The sequence below is a fragment of the Charadrius vociferus genome, unplaced genomic scaffold (assembly GCF_000708025.1).
Source record: "Charadrius vociferus isolate BGI_N301 unplaced genomic scaffold, ASM70802v2 scaffold212, whole genome shotgun sequence".
NCBI classification, from domain to species: domain Eukaryota; kingdom Metazoa; phylum Chordata; class Aves; order Charadriiformes; family Charadriidae; genus Charadrius; species Charadrius vociferus.
Window position 1 is genome coordinate 728,156 of NW_009647223.1, and position 16,276 is coordinate 744,431.

General features: G+C 37.5%; 1 protein-coding gene across 1 annotated transcript in view; it reads right to left on the reverse strand.

The window, feature by feature from the left end:
- Positions 1–7,595: 7,595 nt before the first annotated feature.
- Positions 7,596–16,276, reverse strand: part of MAT2B (methionine adenosyltransferase II, beta) — a 10,736-nt gene continuing 2,055 nt past the window's right edge. Inside the window, exons 2-7 of the mRNA XM_009879792.1 lie at positions 14,974–15,168; positions 13,940–14,054; positions 13,487–13,639; positions 10,631–10,824; positions 9,554–9,667; positions 7,596–8,485 (exon numbers count right to left, since the gene is read on the reverse strand). Of these exons, the coding sequence (XP_009878094.1) occupies positions 8,315–8,485; positions 9,554–9,667; positions 10,631–10,824; positions 13,487–13,639; positions 13,940–14,054; positions 14,974–15,168 (942 nt within the window). The 3' untranslated portion in view covers positions 7,596–8,314. The remainder of the gene's footprint in view (positions 8,486–9,553; positions 9,668–10,630; positions 10,825–13,486; positions 13,640–13,939; positions 14,055–14,973; positions 15,169–16,276) is intronic.

The window sequence follows — 16,276 nt, forward strand, 5'->3', positions numbered from 1 at the left end:
TAGAGCGAAGAAGAGGATGGCAGGAGGTCAGAAAATGTTTTTAGGTACAACCAGGGCTGAAAGTACATCAGCCCTGAAGATTCAAAAGAAGCTTGTCCAGGACGTAGGGGCCAAATGTGTCTTTTCTATCTTCTGGCAGTGGGCCAACCTGAAGGACTAAGAGCCTGTTACCACAACTGCTAAACACTTAAGCTGTTCCGTTAGCTCAGATGGTTGAAGCATGTGTGTTGGTACAAGAGGACCTTTTCCTTTAAAATGTTTCTCTAATTTCTCTGCTCTACTACTGATTACTGTGCGAGCAATTAGCTTTCCCAGATTTTTTTGAAGTAAAATCTACAAGCTGTTTAGCCCCTCCTTTGCCTTTTGCCAACACAACAATTCCATAAAATGCAGTGCAAGCCCTATCTGCACATATTCCTACTAGTACAGAGTTGTCACAGGGCCTGTGCTTAACTGTAAGCATGGTAAGGAACCCTACTGAAATCAGTGGAACATTAAGCACAGACAGAAATCTTTTCTGTAATAGTTTTCTTAATGTAGTTCCTAATCCCTACTGTCTACACACGTTTTCTTTTTCCGTAACTATTAAGGACAATTTTTCATGCTGGCAAATGCCCTATAGCATTACACAGCAGTCATTATTTTGGAAGCTAGTGTCACAAAACAGCCAATCCTCCTAAAGAGCCCTTTCTCAGGTTATAAAGAAGCCATTTCAGACAGAAGTCTCATTTCTCTAAGGCTTTCATTAAATACACATTCAGGCAAACACAAGTTCTAAAGTAAACAACACTGCAAAGCCACAAGTTCCCTGAGCCCAAAGCTACAACTCAAGGTCCCTCAAGACAATGCTAAGCTTACCATTCAATTTATCGCTGAACTCCCAAAATCTCATCAAAAATAGTGTCTGTCATAGAACGCTATATATTTCAATTTTACTATACAGTTCATCTAAGCTCCTGTTACACTGTAATACAGAGATGCTCAAGCATTTTTATATGCGAGTGACTGGTTGTAAAGTTAACACATTAAACCAACAGCCTAAGTAAAGGGGTGCCACTTAAAAAAGAATAATACAGTTTTTAATTATACAGCATGTGGGAACAGAACTTGGAAACTTGGATAATTTATGTCATTAGTGAGTTAGTGTAAATCAACCTCAGATAAATTAGATCAGAAATCACTGATATCATTTGAAATTAAGTTATCTGACAGGTATGCACAGGTCTGTCACAGTTCACTAATGAGTTTTCTCTTTTCATTTAGGAAGTAAATTAGATTTAAATTTGGATGGTCCATTTTGGTATGTTGTTGCAGCCAACAAAGAGAGAAAAATTCTAAAGCAAAATGAAACACTGTCTTGAAACTTTGATTCCTGTCCCCCCACCCCCAACATACACAGAGAACATGTCAATCCTCATGGGCCTGCAGTTTCTAGCACTGTCACCAGTCCATGCACAGGAGCACACGTGAGCATCCATGTCTGCCTTCATACCTCACTGACTGCTTGTCCTGCTTTTTGCCTGCTCTGACAGACGCCACACAGACATGGGTCACTGTGGAGCTCCTGCAGGTACCTCCTGAAGGTACGTTAGGGTGGTTTGGAGCAAGAGTTAGCCAGCATGCCATCATACTTTCTGAGGCTCCTGAATAGACGTGCAGACCCTCCAAAGCACATACTGGGAGCGGGGGAAATCCTCCCTGATGGACTTAGTTATTTCTTGTGCTATTAACCACTGAAAAATTGGTTTCAGCTGACTGCCCTAATTCAAATACCCATATTCACTTCTGTAGCAGAAAAGACTCGAATGCAATGAGTTCAGATACACACTTATGTGTGTGTGTTGTTGTTCTAGGTGGGTGTTGTTCTAGCAAGGCTGAGTGAATTATTTCAAACATTTCTTAAGAGCTTGAGCACACAGAAGAAGAACTTCATGCATAGGAATTATTTTTTTAATGAACTTTTTCTGTGAATCTGTATTAAGAAGTGAACTAACACATTAGAGAAATACTGAAGCAGAGAAAGCCTGGTTAGCAAGATGTCTGGATTTTATGAAGTAGTCTGTTAACTGTATTTCACAGAATTTGAGATGTTCTCTGAGCACTATCCTTATTATAAAATACACACATTAAAATCCCCAATCCCACTGCTTCAATTGTAGTATCCATTTCACAACAGGCTGTTAAGTGCGTCTTCTCGAAGTCCTATGATGGGTATGGGAGGGGAAAGCTATTGATGTGGTTAAATCCTAAGCCAGTTGTAATGTGACACATCAGTATATTAGTTTTGAGTGGACTACAACTGTAGCCTGGTGGAGTGATCTGGATATCAGAATGTCATCTCTCCTTTGCTCAGAGATGCAGCATTTGGTGCAAATTGCTTCTGCCTTCCTTCAGCTGTAGTAATGTAATATGGAACTGACAAGTGCATTGATCACTTGGCCAGATCCTCTTCCAGACAGCAGACAGAAGATGGTAAAAATACCAATCTGCCATTTTGTAACTTACATTTCTTTTTATGCGTTGAGAAATGTCACCAACTTCTGACAACCTGGTTTTATTTGAAATCTACTGTATGACATACAGGAGGAAATGAGAGAAGCTGAAAGATTTGAACTAAAATGATGTTTTCATAGAGATTTTCATATAAGTTTGCAAAAGTATGGCTCTTACCAACCAACAGGATTTCATGCATTATCTGGCTTTCCTGTTTCACTATCTCCCCATAAACTATGAATCCCAGAGTACTAAAGCAGAGTGGATATGTAGAGCTATGACATCATTTTTACTCTTCTTTCAGTGTTTAAGAGAGAAAATACTAAATTTTGGAATTTGAGAGACTCTAGCACTCCAGAATCCAGCAAGTTCAGTTCATACCTTTACTTTTTTTTTTATTTATTCTTTTTGCAAAATCCTTAGCAAATTGGAAATTTGGAATGCAAGGAGGCAGTTTAAAGCTTCTTTTTGAAAAAAACTGGCAACAACCTGTTTTATAAATCTGATGGGCATGGAAGTCCAGCTGTGCACAAAAGCCCTTGGAGATTACATCACTGGCACTTCTGCTACAGAGTTTCTATTGGAAAGCAAATGCTTCTTATACCGTAGTGCTTCCCAAAACAGCCAAGAAATTTCCTTAAATTACTCACTCCTGAAAAATGTCAGGTTTCTATTGAACTCGAAGGAGCCCAACTTTCTGGGAAGTTGGTAGTAGATACTACTTCATAGCTTCAAGAGCACTGGTCTAATAAGAATTCTCTGCTTTTCCCTGATGGCTTTTCAATTTATCAGTTACAAGCAGAGAAGCATGCCATTTTTGGAACTGATCCATACTTTAGTTGCTTACAACAAACTTTAACAGCAAAATGGAGTCAAGTGGACAGAATGACAACTGTGAAGGTTTACAGTGACAACTGTAGCAGCACCTCAGCCCAGCAATAAACCAGAAAGTACTGAGTTTAAAAACAGAGTTCTATCACTGTTTGAAGAACAACATGAAACTCTGCTCTGTGCGCAGCTATTAGCAGATATCACTGCTATGAAGCCATGCTTATAAAATTAGCTTTGGAAGGTAAAGAAGGGGCACAACACTAAGTCAACAAGTTACATTTCTCTTGTAATGAAGTAAATAGGTTGCAATAATTTTTTTAATTCCAATGTTGTGTTTCCCTAGAACATTAGCGGAGACCTAGAAAAAAACTGAAACATTTATAAAATGCTACCTTCAACTTTGTTTTACTTTCATTTTGTTTAGCGGCAAATCTGGATATTGTTTATCTCATCTTTATGTAGAAATAAATCAGAAGAGACCAGATGAGATAAGAAACTTCATTTCATTCACGAAAATCTGTCCTTCAGGTTTAGAAGGCCTGGAAGATAAAAAGTGAAGTGCCTCTTTGCAGTCTACAGAGAAAATGAGACTTTAAAGGCAGAGACTTTTCTTTATCCCCGTAGCTGACAGAGAGCAATGAATAAATGAATATAAACATCAAATAACCCGAGAATGAGTATTCAAGCAGGACTGATTCTGTAATACCATACTTTCACAATCACTAAGCTGGCAGAAATTGGCACTGCTTCTGTAAAAAGAAGCCATTCTTTCCTTTCACACAAAGATTATGTCTCATGCAATCACAAGGACTTTGACCCTGAACAGTTCCTGGGCTCTTGTTGACCAATACAAATACCTATAGAACCATGGAGCCAGAAACACAAAGCCAGAGAAGAAAATGGAAGAGCATGACCAATTCTTTCAACGGCAACATCGCTTAAAACTGATTGGAAAATTACAGTACTAGTTCCACTGTGTCTTGCAATGTCTATAGTGCTCTCTTAGATATCTATAACCAAAGGAGGGAAATGTCATGAAAGCTGTCTGTCTAGTAACAAAGTGTCTTGGAGACTATATTCTCTGGGGCAACTTCTAGTCTGCTTTATGGTGGGGGGACACTGAGAGTGCGGATCCCCTCTGACAAGATAAAACTGAACGGTAGTCTTTTTCTTCACAGAAATGACAGAGTTAACTAATTTTTCATTTCGTTCTGGAACCCTGGAAATAATGATTCCTTAGTCTTGAATTCATACAAAAAAGGTAAGAGGAACTGTTGTTTCTGTATTTTGATTTAAATATTTTTGTCAAAGATGATAGACCGTAACTGATTTTTTAACATCATATGTAAAAGCTATGATTTTCACCTTTTAAGCATGAAGAACAATTTTTCTTGGCTGGAAAACTATGAAACGAACAGACATGACATTTAAGAACATACTTGCCTTTCGTCTTTGTAATCTGTCACAGCCTTCAGATTATGGTAGCAAAACAAAGACATGATAGCCAGATGGAGTTTGGTATTTACTTTTTATAGACTACATATGGAGCAAAATGGAAAATACATTGCTAAATAAATATAGATTGCTAAATTTTGTCATTAACATACTGAAATAAAATGTGTATTTATCTGAACAGAATCCAGATCTTAACAGACATTTCTACAAAATAATTGAATATCTCAGCTTGGGACTTCCCATATATTTAATTATTACAGCTTGATGTTCATGATCACCTTGCCAGAATTTAGGCAGAATTACCCCAAAACTGCTGGTTCAAAAGAATTAACGTAGTGAAGCTTCAACCTAGGTTATATTTTTGAGCCATGCTGTAAAAGTTAATGAATGAAAGGAGCTACCCCTTTAACCCAGTTACAGTCAGTGTGACCTACTTTAAAACCTTTTTAGGTTGATTTTCCTTACACCTCAAAATAACTTTTGAGTTGTCAAAACTGCACCCAAGACATTTCTTAAAAGCACTAGTAACAAGACCCTTGGACTGCAGTCTAGCTGGGAATACAGTTTTCATTGAACATCACCTTTGAATATATCTAAACAGCTTTTTTTGTGGAAGGGATGCAACAGGAGGTGGGAAAACTCCTATCACCTTAACATTTGATTTTTCTGTATCTTTGCTCATCCAACTATTCAAGAGTGCAGCATAGAAAATAACTTTTTTTGATACATCTCTTGTCATCTTTGCATCTATCTTCCAATCATACTGTAATCCTTTGAAACCTACTTCAGAGTTACAACAGTTTAGTGTAACTAGTTGTAGATGTTTCTTTTTCAAACGAATATATTCTCCCTCTTCTTGAGTGGAAAATTAAGTATTAGGCTGGGTAACAATGTATACAAGGTACAACACGTACATGAATTAAATCATATTGCCAACATCTAGTACAAAAATGTTATCTGGAATGCTGCTTAGGAAGCAAGAGTTCCCCAAACCACCCCTTCCTGTTTGAATAATTGTAGATTTTACAAAACACAAAAATGATTCTGCAAATGTAGAACTTGAAAAAGTGCTCAGTGTGAGAAAAAAAATCAAAATTCCCATTCTTTCCTCCCAGTAAAATGCCCAACTCTTCCTTACTGGGTGCTTTATGTTTGGGAGAGAAGTCCTTTTTCCTTCCTGGTCCAACTGCTCCATTTACAATAATGGATGCAGTGGCAATTAATTTATACCAGTTGAAGGGAATGGATGGTTAGAACATTTTCCTGTAGATGGTAGAGACAGTTTTGCGTGATCTTGAAATAGAAAAAAATCCCCTTTCGTTAAAAAAAAAAAAAGTAGTACAGAATTGTATACCTCCCTAGTCAGCATTGTTATATCCACATTTTTTCTTGTGGATCTAGCAATAAGCAATTCTAGAACAGTTGAACAAAACCAGAAATAAATCCAGAACGGCATATACTGCCTTCCAAATATTGATGTATTTTCCCATAAAAAGAGAACCACTTAGAGATTTGTTTAGCTACTTGATTGTAATAAAGTACTGCCACTTCTGATTATGTATGCCAAGGGAAAAAAAAAAAAACAAACTACAAAACAAAACAAAACCAAAACCCCCACACAATGGAATAGCAAGTCTGCTGTCCACCTCAGAGCTCCTTAAAATTTTTTCTTCTTGTGACTTTTATCCCCATCCTCGATTTTCATATCGGTTTTAAATGATTTTTCAAAAAATGTGGTGTCAAATTTAATAAAAACTTAGCTGCCTGCAAGTGGAGGGGATATACTCAGAATCTTCCCGATTAAGCACTGAGGCACAGGATGTTTCAAGCTCACACTTTCAAAACCTTCTGTACATTTTTTTTTTGTGTGTACATTTATCTCATCCCCAAGGCAGCAGCGCATTGACAGAAAAACACTAATCCAACCTTAATCTAACTCTGAAAATAGCTCACTGAATTAAGGAGGCAGAAATCACTGAAGGAGCACACAGATTTCAGGAAGAATTGCAAATATTTATGATTCAGATAAACAAATCCTGATGGTAAAGAAAGAATCAACAACTGTTTCTCATGCTGGCAATATATATTTATTGTCATTTTGAAGACAGGTTACCATGTGTATATCAGGACTAGAAACAAATCGGGATTATGAACTCTTAGCATATGCCAGTTGGAAATTAAATGACTGAATGTAAAACTGACCTTCAGAACATCTTCAGTTGGTCTACTTTTGTGTTGTGCCCCCACTCTGTTTTTTGTTGGTTGTTTTTTTTTTTTTTTAAATTAAAAGCTGAACATCTTCTCCTCCCCCTTCATTTCAACCTCAGAAACATAAATGATCATCCAAATGCAGCTTTTCCTAGTTTTACTAATGATCTGCTGGCAATCTCTGAACATTTATATTGTTGATTCTACAACTTCAGAAGGAAGCTAACCTTTGCAAACCATGTTCTTCCTCCCCTTTACCTGGCTACTGAGTCCAACTTTAAGGACTAGACTAAAGCAGATTAAAGATTTGCTTACATTAGACTACTGCAGTTACATTATTATGGTGCAAATCTTCAACATACATGCTTTGCTGTTCCAGAACAAGCTACATCAGTGCAAGATCTAAGAGTCTGTGCAAAGGAAGCCACAGTGCTACAAGTTCTTGAAATACCTTTCTTCGCCGTCTCACATGTATTGACTGAGAAACATCTTCCTCCCACTAGTTTCACCAAAGCCAAATATCACCCAAAAGAAAAATAAAGATAAAGATATTTCATGCTTTTATACAAAACACAACTCCCCCCCACTCGAAAAAAAAATCATCCGACTCCAATCCCCCCACCCAAACCCCAGGTCAAAACTATTTGTTCCCCACCTCCCAACCCTCTTCTAGCTTTAATATGTCACCATTGAAACAAATGCATACAACTTACTGTACAAATATGAAGCTGCAAGCATTCAAGTTACAGAACATTCTGAAAATATTTCAAGCATAAAAAGTACACTTGATAATTGCAAAAATAAAGTTTCACTTTTTTTAAAAAACATTTTGATCAGAGCTCAAGCAAAACAAACATTTAACAATTCCTACTTCAGTTTAATTTCGTAAGAACACCACCTTCAGAAGTTAAAAACAAAACCCAGAGATTTTTGGTGATAAAGTAACTGACCATGTCTTTTAATGAAGAGAAATGGTATATACAACAATGGCACCGACCTTAAGCATCAACAACATATTTCAGGCAAAGTAAGTCTACAAGTAATCTGAGTCATTCTTAGCATCAAATGGTACTAAGTACCATAATCTGCTGGGAACAGACATTAAGTTAGACTGGTACAAATGAAAGGAAAGATCCATGACATCAAATAGGCTCAGATTTTGTCACTGAACTTTTTTTAGGCTAACAATTTCACTAGTGCAAGACCATATGTTTTACCTGATTAAATGAAAACTCATAAATGTCACAATTTAAGAACACCCATACAAAACTATTTTTTTCTTTTAAAAAAGTGCCACATACCATACTTTTACTAAAAAAGTTACAAACTAATGGAAGACTGTCTGCCTCCATCTCTTGTCAACAAGGAAAGGCCAAAGTGATTCTTTGATCCCAGCTCGAAATGGCGTTCTCTGACCTATCCCCAGCATCTCCAACTTGGAGCAGTCTAGCTGAGCGTTCCTCGGACGCAGAGCACCCACAACTGGACAATCAGTAATCTAAAAAATAAACAGAAGAAAAACCCCAAAACACCAACAAGTAATCAAAAACGATAGAATATTTCTTCTCACATATGCTTATTTAGAAGTTTTCCTTCATAGCTTTCTATATAGGTACATTCCCCTCCTCCCTCCCAACTATTTTGTGTTTGGGTTTTTTTTTTTGTTTGGGCTTTTTTTGTTTGTTTGTTTAATTGTTTTATGGTTAACTTCAACTCAACATAAGAGGTGTCAGGCAGAGCAACGTGAAGTGTCTTAAGTTAAATTTTCTCACTCAATTACTGCTCACCATTTATGTTTTTCTACATTTTATTCCTATTTTCACCCTATGACTATAATCACAAGGTAAAAAATGCTCTAAAATGTTGACAGAACAATGTCCCGATCAATATACCTGAACAGAAAAAGATTTGGGCAGGAAAAATTCAGAGTAACTTCGTGTTCTCCATTCTTTTTCTCTCCATCTTCAAAGTCACACTTCAGTTCCAGCCTTTACTAATTCTGAATCCTTGGCATTCATTTTGGATATAAATAATATCTTATTTACATGTTGTATTCTCAAAACATTATCAGTATGTCTTTAAGAGCAGTCTTATTTTTAAGTGTCAATAAAACTGAAGGACGGGTGTTTTAAGCAAAGCAAAAATAATTTGAAGTTCTTAAGTGCACATACTCAAAAATAAATCTGGACGTTGAAAAGTTCGTACAGATTCCTACCTTCCAGTTAATGTTCTGTCAATCCATAAGCTTTTTTAAGGACAAAAATACAACCAAAAAATAGGAGTTTACTCCTGACTAAGGGGAACCATTCCACCGAAATACCATTATACTACAGACTGCAAAACTGGTTACAGACTGGGTAATTTTTCTAATTCAGTAGGTCAAAGCAGCTGTTGTTTTCCTGAGTTAGATACCAGACAACATCCTCAGCAATACCTCAGCTGAGCTAGACATACTTACACAGATCCTCCTGAAGAGGAAGCTTCCTTTTATAGCTAACACAAGACCTACCGCTTGAAACAATAAAGCACATCCGCCTTTCTAGAGGTTGAACAACACATGACTTACTGGTCTCAAGTGACTGCTGGGAAGGTTGAAAGCATCTGCGATTGCACATGCCATTTCATACTTAGTCATCTGTTCATTGCCAGACCAGTGAAATGTTCCTTTTACTGATGGGTCCTATGGAAGAAACAGGAAGCACAGGTGAAAAAAAAAAAAAAAAGCAGCTAGCTAGCCCTCAGACTAACTCTTGTGCAAGAACTGCATAGAATAATCTTCCAGCAAGCTCCTATCCTGAAAGGCGTGTTACAGCACCTCACCGATGTTCTGGAAATGTCTTGCACATTTTTAGAGAACACCTGACTAGGGATTCAGACTGAAAACTGGTGTTACATATATCTGACCTGGCTTTTCACAAACAGTTTATATTGTGTAGAATTAACAGGACAGAAAGGACCGAGCCAACCAACCAACCAACATCAAATAGCTGGGGAGGAGGAACTCGGCTGTTGTATGCTATTCACTTACTCAAAAGCAGACACAAAAGTCACCACACACATTCTGAATGTTAAACTGCAAACCACATACAAGTCTGATCCAACAAACCGGCTGCACCATGTCCACCATACGTGCATGGTTCATTTTTTTCAAAGTTATATGTATGAAAAATAAAGGTGGTTGAGGTGTTAATCTGAAGGTGCTGTGGTGAATAAACACAATAAAGTATTTAAGTCCAGTGGCCTTTTTTTTTGCCACCTCAGTGTTCTTAATACAATAAACAAGGGCATCTTTGAGAATTACATTCACCCACCATGGACTTTTTTAGTCCAAACTGGCGATTTGTAAAAGGCATATCAAAATAAGTGAGGTATTTGCATTTCTGTCCTGTATACTGGAAGACACATGACCATTTTCAAGGAGGATCTGTCTCATCACTTCACTCACTTTTGTTTCAAGTATCAGAATATCCACACACTGTCATGTAAAGATACTGTAGTATTACAGCTAGTTCTTTCCTCCCTCCCAGCGTTGCAGAAATGCAAAGAATAATGCAGGTTATAGGCACTTCTCAGTTGTTCAGAAACAAAGCCAAGAACTCGAACTGGTTTTACATTGAAATGACTTGTTTCTTTCAATTCTTACCAGCATTCTCTTCTCTGCTAGTTGTCTGCAAACAGTTGCTACGTCCTTGACGTTAGTAGGAAATCTTTGTTGCCAGTGGTCCATGTTGGCAGATTTATTACTGAACTGCACTTTATCAAACATAACAGTCACAGCACTTTCCTCCAGTCTTTCGACCTCTCCATACAAGACAGGAACCCTAAGTACTGCAGCATCTAAAAGGAAGAATATTTTAACAAGTATTAACACTGTTATGAATAGGTATAAATGCTGTAGCATAACCTGAAAGGTGTTCTGCAAGTGTTAAGAAATATGCTGGTCATATTAAGCATCTACAAATCACAAATAAAATGCAATTAATATGCTTGCCTGCAGAATAGCATTTTAGTGTATATCAATTAAAACAGTTTATAAACACTAATTTTACATAAAATTAATTTTCATTTATGCCATTGATTTCTATAAAGTTAACAAGCTTTCATTAACACTGCAAGAGAAAAAAAAAGAAGGCCTGCTTGGGTTGGAACAAAAATGTAAAAATTTAAAAAAACAATGCACTATGCAGTTACTCCAGCACTCCCCATCCTCCCTGGGTAAGAGCAAGAACAAAAATTCCCACCAATCACAAATCACCATATTCAGGCATCAATTACAAAGAATTTTCGCCCAGCATGCAGAAGGCCCCTACACAAAGGAGAATATTATTTACCAGAAAAAAGACATGAACCTTGGAATGAATAAAAAGCTTGACAAATAAGGAATAGGTTCACAGAATACAGTAGTAAACAATGTTTGATTTCAAGATTGAGATTTAAGAACTTAACAGTAAACAAGTGCAAAGAGAAGGATATTTTATGATGGAATACATCGTACCAGTCTTATCTCAGTTATGAAGACTCAAGAGGCCTCTTTGAGGGGAAATCCAAGAAGGCTATGAAAAATTCATTAGAAGTAATACAGATATTTTTACTTAAAGGAGAAAAAAAAAAAATCAGTCCTGAAAATAGAAGTGGAATTCACCAGATCATTGCAATTCTTAAAGATTTGTAGGAAAATGCTATAGCTATTAGAAAGACAAAAAGGAAAAGCTAACACACAAATTATTCTCACAGAAAAATAAATCTGAGTAAGACTTACACAAGAAAAACGAATACAACTAAAACCCCAACATGATACTCATTTCCTGCTGCTCTAAAAAGTTATTCGGTCACTCAACAAATACGTCCTTCCTCTCTTTAAATACTTCTTGAAAAATCTCTTTTTTATTATATTTAGAAGTATTCGTTATTTGAGAAAAATACTGCCTTCTTTTGTTTGCAGAGAGCTGAGACTTGTTGGGATTCTTGCATTATACAACTGAAATGAAGAGGGAAGTTCTTCATGCAACTACAAACATTTGATAGACTGAATTCTACCTTATACAATATTAGCAAATTAGTGGTTGTAAGACCAATACATGTAAAATATTTATATTTGTACGAAACAACAAAATTGATATTTTCAAGCGTCTTACTCAGCACCATCTCGAAATTCCTTCTGCTAATAATACCACCACTGCAACCCACTGCTGCCTGACAAGATCATGCTCAAAAAGGTTATGAAACAAAACTGAAGCGTTGAGTTGGGGGAAGAATGTAGTAAGATACCTACAAGTACGTGAATTTGGCGCGGTCTTATCTCCATTACCAATCTAGAAGAGGCAGTACACAGCATCACAGTCAAACTCAGCAATGGTATTTAAGAAAGAGGTGGAGTGAATAACTCTAAATTGATTTTTACTTAAATAACGCTTTTCCTATTGAAGTATTTTTTAGAAAGTCTATTTCTTACTAGTAAAGACAAACCTATATTAAGGCCTATCATTTTCAAATACAGTATGTATTTACTTACCGAAAGACCATCACACTAATCTTATCAATTGTTCAATTCTCTGGTTAGGCAGAGCAGAATGACCGTGTGGGTATCATTCTGACAGAGCAGAAGCCTCTTCTGCAAGCGCACTGCCGTTATTTTCTTCAAATTCTTTGAGAAAACAGAAGTGTTTCTCTTTCCTTATAAACTGAGAATAGAAACTGACAGCATACTAACTAGAAACAATCAAACCTCTCTTTTGTACAAGAAATGTTTTAAATGCAAGAGAACATGTTCAGTCTCAAGCTTTTTTCCTTTATTAAGCAGAATTTTTAAAATTAATTTGTATATTTTGAATGCCAATTTTCATTAAGAAAAGACTTAAACTAAAAAAAAAACCCCAAAAAAATTGCTTAAAACCAGAACTGTTACTAACCCTTTAGAAAGAGTTAGAAGCAGGGGCCTGATGCGTGTGGTAAGCTAGGCGGGTAAAATGAAATGGATGGCCTGATGGCTTATGTAATGAGTGCCAACCAGGAGATTGGAGAGAAAACTGAAAGAGTCACAACAAAAGTCTTTGTTGATTTTGTCTGCACTATTACTGAATTGCAAGTCTGATTTTCCCTTTAAGTAAACGTACATTTAGAACAATTGCACTGCTTCTCCCTAAATAACAGCAGCTATATATTAAGTGTGGTAAAGCTTGTGCTGTTACAATATGTTAATGGTATATTTTATCTTTCCTTAGGAACAGTTGATTCACAGTAGACAAAGGGTTGTGGATGTCTATCAGCAGAGACTAGTAACACAAATGCAGAGCGGAACAAGTAAGAAATAAACCTTTAATCAACCTATAAGCAATAGGAATTGTTTATGAGCCAGGAGACTGACTCCTAACCACATTCTTTTCTAATTCTTGTTTCCATGGTTTTGAAACTTTACCACTCGCTTGTGGATTTATTAAGCTAATATACAACTAAGTAAAAACAGAAAGCCTCTATTAAAAGCGTATGAGTGTATTCTTACCTTCATTATTTTCCAGGACTGCCTTTTCACCCTCTAGTTTGGTTTTACCATATAAATTCAGGGGATTTGGTACGTCAGTCTCTTTATAAGGAGGGCTTGTTCCATCAAATACATAGTCTGTACTAATGTAGATCAGAAACGCTCCAACTCCAGCTAGGAAGAAATAAATATATGTGTTTACATACAGTCTATTTTAATTCATGCCTTGTTTGAAATCCCAATAAACCTTTAAACAAAACTCAGAAGGACCTCATCTTCTAGCCCCATTCATTCTCGCTGCTTTGATGATCCTTCACAGAGACACGTGTGCTACCCTTACAGAAAATAGATCGACTGCCCACTGAGTGCAGAAATGACATTCAGCACTTTGCGTACCTTATTCGTATTCACATTCCTGTATAAATAAATGCAGTATTTTAACAAGAAACCAGAGCCATTACATGGTCTCTTTACCTGCTTCTTTTGCTAAGTTCCCTGAAGCAGCCACATTGAGCTGAGAAGCAGCATCTGGTTGACTTTCCACAACATCCGGCCTTCTCTCAGCAGCACAATGCACTATAACATGAGGCTGGAAATTAAAGACTGATTTTAAACAACAAACATTGTCAAGAGATTGCAGTTGCACCCTAACTCTAGCGATAAACTCCCTCAGGCAAAAAGGCATTTCACTAAGTGGTGAGAATTAATAAAAGTAGTAGTAGTATTTTTAGTCATGGCATTCTGAGGAGCCTGTTTTCCTTAGGAAGCAAAATAGAACCATGCTGTTTCAAGATTTCATATTAGAATGCCAAAAAAATTGATAATTAATTTTGCAATTATGATCTTCGGTAGCTTTGATTTTACAGCAAGACTGAAGTTCTTGAGTTTTTTTAAGACAGTATAATAATATAAAATAATATATATCTCACGCACACATAATGCTACATAAAAAAAGCATTAGCCAAACTATTTTTAGATAAACCATTTATACATTGCTTATTTAACATATGCAGACTATTAACAAGATATTTAAAGTCATTTTACAGAATAGCACACTGCATGAAGTACTTCAGATTTCGCATATTTCCTTTGCAAATCAGATTGAAAAAACAGTGAACTTCTTACTGCCCACTACACATGCAGTTACTGCTGTTGCATTCAAGTATTCCTCAACTTCGAAAGAGCCACTTCATATTATTATGTCAGTAACTCACATTTATCTTTTTCTTTCAACTATGAATGCAAGTGTGCTGACACGTACACTTGTTACCTGCAGTCTGTCTATGGTGATGACAGCACAGTTCAGAACTACCGATAGCACAGTTCAGAACTACCGATATTTACAGAACAAACCTATGCTCCAGATGTGGCAGAAAAGGCAAACGTCTAATTTTTCAGCGCTCTGCTAAAGCATTAGCCCCACAAACTTGGTATCCGAACAGAACTGTCCCCTGATTACTAGATGTGTAAAGTACCCTATCCATCTACTTCACACTCCAGAAACATACCTGAAAATCATGGATGATGTCATGAACTGCAACAGAGTCCAGAAGATTAATCTGTTCAAATCTGGGCTGAGCTCTCCTGTATCCACAGCCAACTGCATTCCAATTATTTTCGTTGAATTCTTTAAACACAGCTCTGCCAAGAAGTCCCGTAGCACCAGTAATCAAAACTCGCCTACTGGGAATATCCACATCTTCCTAGGGAAATGAGAACAGGAAAAGTTTTCTTTATGCTGTCATTTATTGCTGTTTTTTCTTAAGAAGCACGTGCCACTGCTGTGTGCAGATGCTGTCACAGACTTGCAGAAGCTACGGCTGTTACCTGCCAGCTCTCCACACGCAGACAAGTGAATACACGTGACCATGTTAACTATCTTAGCAACTCATTTGGAATACCACTACTTAAGGGCACAACTTTGAGCTTTATTATAAAGCATCCAATTTCATTTTGCTTCATCTGATCTTCAATACTGCATAAAAATTAATGTTATAAAAAAGTGGTACTCGGCAGTCTCACTCACATAAAAATATACAAACACCACCACCGCAAGATTAAAAAATAACATTTACAAAACCTAAGCCTACTTACTACCAAATTGAAGAGTCTAATTTACACAAATAGTAAAATATGAAGCATTTCAAGGTGAAAACCAAGATACAAGTAGTTTTTAAGCTTTATAAAAACTGAACTTGACAGAATCACAATGAACTCCAAAAATATCAATGTTAAGGAACGCCCACTAAGCCCGGAAGCTCCTGGGATAAGAGTTGTAATATAATGACAAAAAGTCACTACGGGGAAGTCACTCGGAGACTGAGCTCGTCATTCAGCTGTGACATCGCCTCCAGCAACAAGAAGCAGCAGGAGACCCAACAGGCCGCCCTAAAGTCACCGCCTGAGGAGGGGACGCACAACAAGCGGTTACGCGTTTAAGCCCCCCTCAGCTGCAGCGGCCGAAAGCGCCGCCTGTTGAACGGCACCGCTGTGGCACCACCGGCTGACGGGCCGAGGCAAGTGCGGGAATGTGGAGTCACCGCGGCGCTCCCCGTCAGACAGAAATCCCCCCTGGGCAACCGGGCCGCTAAGATTAAGCGCTTTAACGACGAAGGGGGCTTAACAGACACAACGCCCTGCTACAAGACAAGACTATCTTTATGGTAATTAACATAAAGATAACGCAAGGAGACACAAGCCCGCTGAAGCCCCTGAGCCCGCGGGCAGCCCCCTGCGGGGAGAACGGCTCGCCCAACGGCTCGCCGACCAGGCCCCAGCGCACCCGTCTGGCCCTGCGACCGGGCCGCCCCG